Raw genomic sequence first — 12,500 nt, 5'->3', positions numbered from 1 at the left:
GGCTGCCCAAAACTTTTGACCCAAGTTAAACAATTTAAAGGCAATGCTACCAAATACTAATTGAGTGTATGTAAACTTCTGACCTACTGGGAATGTGATGAAAAAAATTAAAGCTGAAATAAATCATTCTCTCTACTATTCTGACATTTCACATTCTTAAAATCAAGTGGTGATCATAACTGACCTAAGACAGGGAATTTTTACTAGGATTTAATGTCAGGAATTGTGAAAAACTGAGTTTAAATGTATTAGGCTAAGGTGTATGTAAACATCCGACTTCAACTGTACGTTCTGATGTACGGCTGTCAGTCAATCAGTTCAGTTCTCAAACCACCCAGTATATAATATTCTACAAAGCCTTTTTTCCCAAGTACTGTATTTCGTTTTCTCAAACTCTCCATTATCTTCAATATCTGTCCTACTTTTTCTCAATTCTCCTCTCCTCTCCTCTCCTCTCCTCTCCTCTCCTCTCCTCTCCTCTCCTCTCCTCTCCTCTCCTCTCCTCTCCTCTCCTCTCCTCTCCTCTCCTCTCCTCTCCTCCCCCACCCTCCCTACCCTCCTCCTCTCCTCCTCTCCCCTCACAATCACAGTCTCACGCACACACACACACACACACACACACACACACACACACACACATTTTTTCACTTGCACATACTCTCACACACCCTCAAACCATACCGTAGTGGGTTAGAGTAGTTTGGTGGTGGAACTAGGGCAGTGCATTGGACAGGACATTCATTGTATTGGTAAAAGAACAGTGTGGGTTAGTTCCCTGTAGAGCTAATCCTACCGTAGTGGACCTGGATCAGTAACCTGACCTGGTTAGCCCTTTAGCTCAGTGGGCTACTCTGACAGTGTGGAATACCCCCAAAACCTCAGAGACACATGACTAGTTGGGGGCTGCGGAGCCTGAAGTGATGGTGTGTGTGTGTGCACGTGTGCGTCCATGTGTGTGTGTGTGTGTGTGCACGTGTGCGTCCATGTGTGTGTGTGTGTGTGTGTGTGTGTGTGTGCACGTGTGCGTCCGTGTGTGTGCGTCCATGTGTGTGTGTCTGTGTGTGTGTGCACGTGTGCGTCCGTGTGTGTGTGTGTGCACGTGTGCGTCCGTGTGTGTGTGCGTCCATGTGTGTGTGTGTGTGTGTGTGTGCACGTGTGCGTCCGTGTGTGTGTGCACGTGTGCATCCATGTGTGTGTGTGTGTGTGTGTGTGTGTGTGTGCATGTGTGCGTCCGTGTGTGCACGTGTGCGTCCGTGTGTGTGTGTGTGTGTGATGAATTAGCCTGATTTACGGTTTAGGTGATAGGGGCAGTCAGGAGGTAGCAGCGGACGGTTAGAGGGTGATGGATAGAAGGCAGAAAGAAACAGAGAAAGAAAGAAGGAAAGAAAGAAAGAAAAAAAAAGAAAGAAAGAAAAAAGAGAGAGGGAGCAGGAGGCCTACTTTCCTGATCTAGGCCATTATCTGTGTTAGCACTGGTGGGGCTTCATGAGGCTCTGTAGATCCTGCAGAACATTACCTTTATGTGTGTGTGTGTGTGTGTTTGTGTGTTTGTTTATGTGTGTGTGTTTATGTGTGTGTATGTGTGTGTGTGTGTGTGTGTGTGTGTGGAGGGGGGGGGGGGGGGTGTTTGTGTGTGTTTATCTGTGTGTGTGTGCGTTCGCGCACAAGTGTGTTTCTGTGTTGCCGCAACTTTATCTGGTTGTGTGTATTTCTGTCTCTGTATTTTTTTGTTTGTGTATGTATGTGTGTGCATACGTGGATGTACAGTTGAAGTTGGAAGTTTACATACACATTAGCCTAATACATTTAAACTCAGTTGTTTTTTCTCAAATTCCCTGTCTTAGGTCAGTTAGGATCACCAGAATGATAGTAGAGATAATTATTTCTTTCAGCTTTTATTTCTTTCATCACATTCCCAGTGGGTCACAAGTTTACATACACTCAATTAGTATTTGGTAGCATTGCCTTTAAATGGTTTAACTTGGTTCAAACGTTTCGGGTAGCCTTCCACAAACTTCCCACAATAAGTTGGGCAAATTTTGGCCTATTCATCCTGACAGAGCTGGTGTAACTGAGTCAGGTTTGTAGGCCTCCTTGCTCGCACACAATTTTTCAGTTCTGCCCACACATTTTCTATAGGACTGAGGTCAGGGCTTTGTGATGGCCACTCCAATACCTTGACTTTGTTGTCCTTAAGCTATTTTGCCACAACTTTGGAAGTATGCTTGGGGTCATTGTCCATTTGGAAGACCCATTTGTGACCAAGCTTTAACTTCCTGACTGATGTCTTAAGATGTTGCTTCAATATATCCACATAAATTTACTTCCTCATGACGCCATCTATTTTGTGAAGTGCACCAGTCCCTCCTGCAGCAAAGCACCCCCACAACATGATGCTGCCACCCCCGTGCTTCACGGTTGGGATGGTGTTCTTCGGCTTGCAAGCGTCCCCCTTTTTCCTCCAAACATAACAATGGTCATTATGGCCAAACAGTTCTATTTTTTTTTTCATCAGACCATAGGACATTTCTCCAAAAAGTACGATCTTTGTCCCCATGTGCAGTTGCAAACCGTAGTCTGGCTTTTTTTATGGCGGTTTTGGAGCAGTGGCTTTTTCCTTGCTGAGCGGCCTTTCAGGTTATGTCTATATAGGACTCATTTTACTGTGGATATAGATACTTTGTACCTGTTTCCTCCAGCATCTTCACAAGGTTCTTTGCTGTTGTTCTGGGATTGATTTGCACTTTTCGCACCAAAGTACGTTCATCTCTAGAAGACAGAATGCGTCTCCTTCCTGAGCGCTATGACGGCTGCGTGGTCCCATGGTGTTTATACTTGCTTACTATTGTTTGTACAGATGAACGTGGTACCTTCAAGCATTTTGAAATTGCTCCCAAGGATGAACCAGACTTGTGGAGGTCTTCAATTTTTTTTCTGAGGTCTTGGTTGATTTCTTAAATTTTTCCCATGATGTCAAGCAAAGAGGCACTTAGTTTGAAGATAGGCCTTGAAATACATCCACAGGTACACCTCCAATTGACCAAATGAATGTCAATTAGCCTATAAGAAGCTTCTAAAGTGTTGCTACCTACCCTCATCACCTGGGGGTGACCCGTGGGTCTAGGGTTTCTGTGATAATGGTGTTGATGTGAGCCATTACCAGCCTTTCAAAGCACCTCATGGCTACGGACGTGAGTGCTACGGGTCTGTAGTAATTTAGGCAGGTTGCCTTTGTGTTCTTGGGCACAGGGACTATGGTGGACGAGACAGCCTATAGGGAGGAGGTCAGAGTCCTGGCTGGTTGGTGCCTATCAACCTATCCCTCAACGTAACCAAGAGTAAGGAGATGATTGTGGACTACAGGAAAAGGAGCACAGAGCACGTCCCCATTCTCATCGACGGGGCTGTAGTGGAGCAGGTTGACAGCTTCAAATTCATTGGTGTCCACATCAACAACAAACTAGAATGGTCCGAACACACCAAGACAGTCGTGAAGAGGGCACGACAAAGCCTATTCCCCCTCAGAAAACTAAAAAGATTTGGCATGGGTCCTGAGATCCTCAGAAGATTCTACAGCTGCAACATCGAGAGCATCCTGACCGGTTGCATCACTGCCTGGTACGGCAATTGCTCGGCCTCTGACCGCAAGGCACTTCAGAGGGTTGTGCGTACGGCCCAATACATCACTGGGGTAAAGCTGCCTGCCATCCAGGACCTCTACACCCGGCGGTGTCAGAGGAAGGCACTAACAATTGTCAAAGACCCCAGCCACCCCAGTCATAGACTGTTCTCTCTACTACTGCATGGCAAGTGGTACCGGAGTGCCAAGTCTAAGACAAAAAGGCTTCTCAACAGTTTTTACCTCCAATCCATAAGACTCCTGAACATCTAACCAAATGGTTACCCAGACTATTTACATTGTGTGCCCCCCCCAACCCCTCTTTTAGCTGCTGCTACTCTCTGTTTATCTTATATGCATAGTCCCTTTGACCATACATCCATGTACATACTATCTCAATTGGCCCAACGAACCAGTGCTCCCGCACATTGTGTCCCACCTCCCGCCAACCCCTCTTTTTACGCTACAGCTACTCTCTGTTCATCATATATGCATAGTGACTTTAACGATACATACATGTACATACTACCTCAATAAGCCTGACTAACCGGTGTCTGTATATAGCCTTGCTACTCTTTTTTCAAATGTCTTTTTACTGTTGTTTTATTTATTTACTTACCCCCCCCCCCCCACACACACACACACACATACCTTTTTTTCGCACTAGTGTTTAGAGCCTGTAAGTAAGCATTTCACTGTTGTATTTGGCGCACTTGACAAATAAACTTTGATTTGATTTGATTTGATAAAGCCATGACATTATTTTCTGTAATTTTCCAAGCTGTTTAAAGGCACAGTCATCAATTTGTGGAGTGGTTGAAAAACAAGTTTTAATGACTCCAACCTAAGTGTATGTAAACTTCCTACTTCAACTGTATGTGTGTTCATGAGTCAGTGCGTGTATGGGCTTTTGCCTTTGCGCCTGTGTGTGTGTGAGTCCTCACGTGCAGCTGGGAGCTCTTGCTTTATCACTCTCCTCATCAGTCATCTCCAGCAGTGCCCTAAGGGCCTTCATTATGTAAGAGAAACACCGCTGCAAAGTGCAAACCGACAACTCAGCCATAGCTACGCTGAAATAAAGCCTGTTAGGCCACCTATAACACAGACAGTACATTCAAGTTTAAAGTTGTGTTAGTTTTATATACGGGATACGCATGGTACACATCGACCAATGAAATGCTTACTTCTCGAAAATGCAACAACACTAAAGAAATAAGAAATATTAAATAAGAAATACTAAAAGATGGCCGACACAATACCCCATAAAGTGGAATTATGTTTTTTTAGAAATGTGTACAAATGAATGCAAAATTTAAAGCTGAAATGTCTTGAGTCAATAAGTATTCAAGTTCAACATAAAAAAATGTGCTTAACAAGTCACATAATATGTTGCATGGACTCAGTGTGCAATACTGGTGTTTAATATGATTTTTGAATGACTACCTCATCTCAGTACCAAACACATACAATTATCTGTAAGGTTCCTTATTGGAGCAGTGAACTTAAAACCCAGATTCAACCACAAAGACCAAGGGAGGTTTTCCAATGCCTTGCAAAGTGTTTCATTGATCACTGCATTGTTGGGCGCTTGCAAGAAAGACATTTCACTGTACTTGCGCACGTGACATTCAAAGGTGAAAGTCGAAAACTATTTGTAGATGGGTAAAAATAAAAAAAGAAGATGTTAAATATCCCTTTGAGGTGAAGTTGATAATTAGACTTTGGATGGTGTATCAATACACTACAAAGATACAGGTGTCCTTCCTAACTCAGTTGCAGGAGAGGAAGGAAACCGCCATGAGACCAATGGTGACTTTAAAACAGTTAGAGTTTAATGGCTGTGATAGGAGAAAACTGAGGATGGATCAACAACATTGTAGTTACTCAACAATACTAACCTAAATGACAGAGTGAAAAGAAGGAAGCTTGTACAGCAGGAGTGTCAAACTCAATCCACAGAGGGCCGAGTGTCTGGGTATTTTTGTTTTTTTTCCTTTCAATTAAGAGGTAGACAAGCAGGTGAGGGGAGCTCCTTACTAATTAGTGACCTTAATTCATCAATAAAGTACAATTGTAGAGGCAAAATCCTCAGACACTTGGCCCTCTGTTGAATGAGTTTGATAAAAGTGCTGTACAGAATAATATTCCAAAATATGCATCCTGTTTCCAATAAGGCCCTAAAGTAAAACTGCAAAATACAAAGCATTATGTTTAGGGCAAATCCAACATATCACATCAATTAGTACCATTCTCCATAATTTTAAGCACGGTGGTGGCTGAATCAAGGTTATGGGTATGCTTATTGTCAAGGATTAGGGAGTTTTTAAGGATAAAAAGAAACAGAATAGAGCTATGCACAGGCAAAATCCAAGAGGAAAACATGGTTCTAACTGCTTTCCAACAGACACTGGGAGACAAATGTTTCTGAGTAGCCTATTTACAGTTTTGACTTTAATCTGCTTGAAATTCTATGGCAAGACATGAAAATGGCTGTCTAGCAATGACTAACAACCAACTTGACAGAGCTTGAAGATTTTTTTAAAAGTGCAAATTTGACCAAGAAAGACTCACAGCTGTAATCGCTGCCAAAGGTGATTCGAACATGTATTATAAACTGGGTGGTTCGAGCCCTGAATGCTGATTGGCTGACAGCCGTGGTATATCAGACTGTGTACCACGGGTATGACAAAATATGTATTTTTACTGCTCTAATTACGTTGGTAACCAGTTTATAATAGCAATTAGGCACCTCAGGGATTGTTGGTATATGGCAAGTTACAAGGCTAAGGGCTGTGTCCAGGCACTCCGTGTTGCGTCGTGCTTAAGAACAGCCCTTAGCCATGGTATATTGGCCATATACCACACCTCCTCATGTCTTATTGTTTAATTGACTCAGGGGTGTGAATAGTTAGGTAAATGGGAAATTTCTGTATTTCATTTTCAATAAATTTGCTAACATTTCTAAAAACATGTTTTCACTTTGTAATTATGGTGTATTATGGGTAGGTGGGTGAGAAAAATACAATATTTAATCCATTTTGAATTCAGGCTGTAAGAAGAAAGAAGAAACCCAGACACTGCTCTTGCTAGTATCGCTACTCTTTATAAAGCTTCCCATATCGGCCTCAAGACCTTCCTCAGAGGGTTTTTACATTTATACCCTCATGTAGATTTTGCTCCATCCACATCCGTTCAATGTATCGAATGGGGTTGGAGTCTAGGTAAAATAAACACCTCTTACCAAATATAACAATGTGCATTTCATAAGTACTCTAATGAAGTGTGCACCTTTTGAATTTTGAATTCAGGCTGTAACACAACAAAATGTCAAATAAGTCAAGGGGTATGAATACTTTCAGAAGGCACTGCAGTCCAATATTTACACATGTAAAGTGAAGGGGGGGGGGGGGGGGGGGCAGTGTATAAACTGAGCAGTAGAAAAAAAAGTCTGGTAGCAGCAGTTGTGATGTGTGTGTAGCATGAATGTATATGTGTGTAAGTGTCTGTGTGGGTGTGTGCTAAGGAGCGGAGAATGATGGCTTGTTGGTATCAGACCTCATACTCTTAAAGGGAGTGCTCCTAATCTCAGTTTGTTACCTGTGTAAAAGACACCTGTCCACAGAAGCAATCAATCAATCAGATTCCAAACTCTCCACCATGGCCTAGACCAAAGATTGTAGACCTACACAGGGCTGGAATGGGTTACAAGACCATTGCCAAGCAGCTTGGTGAGAAGGTGACAACAGTTGGTGCAATTATTCGCAAATGGAAGAAACACAAAAGAACTGTCAATCTCCCTCGGCCTGGGGCTCCATGCAAGATCTCACCTCGTGGAGTTGCAATGATCATGAGAATGGTGAGGAATCAGCCCAGAACTACACGGGATGATCTTGTCAATGATCTCAAGGTAGCTGGGACCATAGTCACCAAGAAAACAATTGGTAACACACTACGCCGTGAAGGACTGAAATCCTGCAGTGTCCGCAAGGTCCCCTGCTCAAGAAAGCACATATACATGCCCGTCTGAAGTTTGCCAATGAACATCTGAATGATTCAGAGGACTACTGAGTGAAAGTGTTGTTGTCAGATGAGACCAAATGGAGCTCTTTGGCATCAACTCAACTCGCCGTGTTTGGAGGAGGAGGAATGCTGCCTATGACCCCAAGAACACCATCCCCACCGTCAAACATGGAGGTGGAAACATTATGCTTTGGGGGTGTTTTTCTGCTAAGGGGACAGGACAACTTCACCGCATCAAAGGGACAATGGATGGGGCCATGTACCGTCAAATCTTGGATGAGAACCTCCTTCCCTCAGCCAGGGCATTGAAAATGGGTCGTTGATGGGTATTCCAGCATGACAATGACCCAAAACACACGGACAAGGCAACAAAGGAGTGGCTCAAGAAGAAGCACATTAAGGTCCTGGAGTGGCCTAGCCAGTCTCCAGACCTTAATCCCATAGAAAATCTGTGGAGGGAGCTGAAGGTTTGAGTTGCCAAACGTCAGCCTCAAAACCGAGATGGGGTAGAGAGAGATGGGGAGACAGGGCGACAGGTTGAGAAAAAGGAGAGGCTGACTTGGAGAAGATCTGCAAAGACGAGTGGGACAAAATCCCTCCTGAGATGTGTGCAAACCTGGTGGCCAACTACAAGAAACGTCTGACCTCTGTGATTGCCAACAAGGGTTTTGCCACCAAGTACTAAGTCATGTTTTGCAGAGGGGTCAAATACCTATTTCCCTCAATAAAATGCAAATCAATTTATAACATTTTTGACATGCATTTTTCTGGATTTTTTTGTTGTTATTCTGTCTCTCACTGTTCAAATAAACCTACCATTAAAATTATAGATGGATCATTTCTATGTCAGTGGGCAAACGTACAAAATCAGCAGGGGATCAAATACTTTTTCCCCTCACTATATATATATATATATAGATAGATAGATAGATAGATAGATAGATAGAGTAGTTTCCCTGTATCCTGCTGCGTCCAGTACAGTATATGATGTGAATTACATTTCTCTCTCCTTTTTCTCAACCTGTCGCCCTGTCTCCCCATCTCTCCCCATCTCTCTCTCCATCCCCATCTCTCCTCATCTCTCTCTCCATCCCCATCTCTCCCCATCTCTCTCTACCCCATCTCTCTCTCCATCCCCATATCTCTCCCCATCTCTCTCTCCATCCCCATCTCTCCCCATCTCTCTCTCCATCCCCATCTCTCCCCATATCTCTCTCCATCCCATCTCTCTCTATTCCCCATCTCTCCCCATCTCTCTACCCCATCTCTCTCTACCCCATCTCTCCCTCCATCCCCATATCTCTCCCCATCTCTCTCTCCATCCCCATCTCTCCCCATCTGTCTCTCCATCCCCATCTCTCCCCCATCTCCCCCATATCTCTCTCCATCCCCATCTCTCCCCATCTCTCTCTCCATCCCCATCTCTCCCCATCTCTCTCTACCCATCTCTCTCTACCCCATCTCTCTCTTCATCCCCATATCTCCCCCATCTCTCTCTCCATCCCCATTCCCATCTCTCTCTTCATCCCCATCTCTCCCCCATCTCTCCCATCTCCCTCTCCATCCCCATCTCTCCCCATCTCTCCCCCATCTCTCTCATCCCACATCCCTCCCCCATCTATTTTTCCCCCATCTCTTTCCCATCTCTCTCCATCCCCATCTCTTCCCCCCATCTCCCCATCTCTCTCTCATCCCTCCCCCCATCTTTCCCCCATCTCTCTCCATCTCTATCCCTCCCCCATCTCTTTATTCCCTCATCTACCCCATATCTTTCCATCCATGTCTCCATCTGTTTCTCTCCCATCAGACTCCCCATCTCTCTCTCTCTCCCCTCCCCATCTCTCTCTCATCCCATGTCCCCATCTCTCCATCCACATCTTCTCCCCCATTGTCTCCCCAATCTCTCCATCCCCATTGTCCCCATCTCTCTCTCCATCCCCATCTCTCCCATCTCTCTCTCATCCCCATCTCTCCCCATCTCTCCCCCATCTCTCTCCATCCCCATCTCTCTCCCCATCTCTCCACATCTCTCTCTCATCCCCCCATCTCTCCCCCCATCTCCCATCCCATCTCTCCCCCATCTCTCTCCATCCCCATCTCTCCCCATCTCTCCCCATTGTCTTCCCCATCCGTCTCTCCCATCCCCATCTCTCCCCATCTCTCCATCCCCATTCGCCCCATCTCTCTCTCCATCCCCCATCTCTCCCCCATCTCCCCCCATCTCTCGCCATCCCTATCTCTCCCCATCTCTTCCCCATCTCTCCCCATCCCCCATTGTCTCCCCCATGTCTCTCCATCCCCATCTCTCCCCCATCTCTCCCATCTCTCTCGCCATCCCATTGTCTCCCCCCATCTCTCCCCATCTCTCCCCATCTGTCTCCATCCCAATCTCTCCCCATCTATTCCCCATATCTCTCTCCCATCCCCATCTCTCCCCAATCTTTTCCCCATCTCCAACTCTCTCATCCCCATCTCTCCCCAACCTCTCTCTCCATCCCCATCTCTCCCCATCTGTCTCTCCATCCCCATCTCTCTTCCCATCTCTCCCCATCTCTCTTTCTCCATCCCCATCTCTCTCCATCCCCATCTCTCCCCATCTCTCTCTCCATCCCCATCTCTCCATTGTTTCCATCCCCATCTTCTCCATCCCCATCTCTTCCCCACATCTTTCTCTTCCACCCCCATCTCTCCCACATCTCTCTCTCCATCCCATCTCTTCCCCCCATCTCTCTCCATCCCCATCTCTCCATCCATGTCTCCACATCTTTCTCTCCACCCCATCTCTCCCCCCATCTATCCCATCCCCATCTCCCCCATCTCTCTCTTCCATCCCAACTTCCCCCATCTCTCTCCCATCCATCTCCCCATTATTCTCCATCCAAATCTACCATCTCTCTCATCCCCATCTCTCCCATCTCTCTTCCATCCCCATCTCTTCCATCTCTCCATCCCATATTTTCATCCATATCTTTCTCCATCCCCATCTCTCTCTCCATCCATATCTCCCCCCATTTCTCTTTCCATCTTTCTCCCTCTCCTCTCCTTCCCTTCTTCCATTCCTCTCCTTCTTTCCTTCAGTACCTCCCCTGGGCCCAGCTATTCCATGGTGGAGGAGATGTTCGCTGGGGAACAAGAGAGTAGATGCCTGAAGCCACCTCACCAAGGTCGTCTGGAGGAGGTGGTGGCCCTACGTATCATCAATGAGGGAGCAAGGTCCTGCGCCCAGGAGAGGACCATGCTGGATATGAAGGCCCCAGTCACCAGGTGAGGAGGAGGGGATGGAGGAGGAGGGTGAGGAGAGGAGAGTGGAGTGGAGTGGAGCAAAGAGCGGCCATCCTGGATATGAAGCCAGTAGGCAGAGGGAGGGGGAGTGGGGAGGGAGAGTGAGGAGAGGAGAGTGGAAGGAAGGAGAGGACGGTCCTGGATATCAGGGCCCAGGTTCCAGGTGAGGAAGGAGAGGGGGTGCGGGGAGGGAGGGTGAGGGGGGAGGGAGGGGGAGGGAAAGCACCATGCTGGATATAGAGGCCCCAGTAGGCAGGTGGAAGAGGGAGGGGGAGTGGGGGAGGGAGGGTGGAGGAGAGTGGAGAGGGAAAAAGACAGCCAGTCCTGGATATAGAGGCCCCAGTCACAGGTGAGGAGGAGGGGAGTGAGGAGGGAGGGTCAGGCGGGTGAATGAAGCCAGAGGAGAGGACCATGCTGGATATAGAGGCCCCAGGTAAGGATGAAGGGAGGGGGAGTGGGGGAGGGAGGGTGAGAGGAGAGTGGAGAGGAAGGAGAGGGACCATCCTGTGGATATAGAGGCCCCAGTTCCCAGGTTGGAGGGAGGAAGGGGGAGTGGGGAGGGAGGGTGGCGAGGAAGGAGAGGACCATGCTGGATATCAAGGCCCCAGTCACAGGTGAAGAGGGAGGGGGAGTGGGGAGGGAGAGTGAGGAGAGGAGAGTGGAGAGGGAAAAGACAGCCATCCTGGATATAGAGGCCCCAAGTCACAGGTGGGAGGAGGGGGAGTGGGGAGGGAGAGTGAGGAGAGTGGAGAGGAGAGGAAGGGAGGGACCATCCTGGATATAGAGGGCCCCGGTCACAGGTGGGAGGGGGAGTGGGGAGGGAGGGTGAGGAGAGGAGAGGAGAGTGGAGAGGAAAGAGAGGCCCATGCTGGATATAGAGGCCCCAGTCACAGGTGAAGAGGGAGGGGGAGTGGGGAGGGAGGGTGAGGAGAGGAGAGTGGAGAGGAAGGAGAGGACCATCCTGGATATAGAGGCCCCAGTCACAGGTGAGGAGGGAGGGGGAGTGGGGGAGGGAGGGTGAGGAGAGGAGAGGAGAGTGGAGAGGAAGGGAGAGAGGACCATGCTGGATATAGAGGCCCCAGTCACAGGTGAAGAGGGAGGGGGAGTGGGGAGGGAGGGTGAGGGCGAGGAGAGTGGAGAGGAAGGAGGAGGACCATGCTGGATATGGAGGCCCCAGTCACAGGTGAGGAGGGAGGGGGAGTGGGAGGGGAGGGTGAGGAGAGGAGAGTGGAGAGGGAGAGGGAGGGAGAGGTCCTGGATATGGAGGCCCCAGTGGCAGGGGTTGGAGGGAGGGGGAGTGAGCAGGAGGGTGGAGAGGAGAGGAGAGGACCATGCTGGATATGGAGCACCAATAAGGGTGGGGGATGAGGGGAGGGGAGGGAGAGGACCATGCTGGATATAGAGGCCCAGTCACAGGTAGCGATGAGGGGGAGTGGGGTGGGAGGGTGGGTGGGGCCAGGGAAGGAGGCCATCCTAGATATCAAGGCCCCGGATCAGGTGACAGAGGAGGGGAGGGGACAAGGGAGATAGCGAGGGAGATGACAAGGAGAAGAGGGAAGGAAGGGACAGGTGAGAAGGG

At 47.8% G+C, this 12,500-nt stretch overlaps 1 protein-coding gene across 2 annotated transcripts in view; it reads left to right on the top strand.

The window, feature by feature from the left end:
* Positions 1 to 11,978: 11,978 nt before the first annotated feature.
* The window catches only part of LOC110489092 (protein phosphatase 3 catalytic subunit alpha), a 24,504-nt gene continuing 23,982 nt past the window's right edge, over positions 11,979 to 12,500 (top strand). For both annotated transcript variants that reach the window (XR_016486352.1, XM_090198651.1), the window contains exon 1: positions 11,979 to 12,009. Coding sequence is in view for 1 of the 2 variants with exons in the window: in XM_090198651.1 (XP_090054777.1) it covers positions 11,982 to 12,009 (28 nt within the window). In the remaining variant the exon portion in view is untranslated. The remainder of the gene's footprint in view (positions 12,010 to 12,500) is intronic.

The sequence above is a fragment of the Oncorhynchus mykiss genome, chromosome 14, assembly GCF_057628025.1.
Source record: "Oncorhynchus mykiss isolate SJ-2025 chromosome 14, ASM5762802v1, whole genome shotgun sequence".
Classification (NCBI taxonomy): domain Eukaryota; kingdom Metazoa; phylum Chordata; class Actinopteri; order Salmoniformes; family Salmonidae; genus Oncorhynchus; species Oncorhynchus mykiss.
Note: the sequence above shows the minus strand (reverse complement) of the source record. Positions and strands in the feature narration are given on the sequence as shown.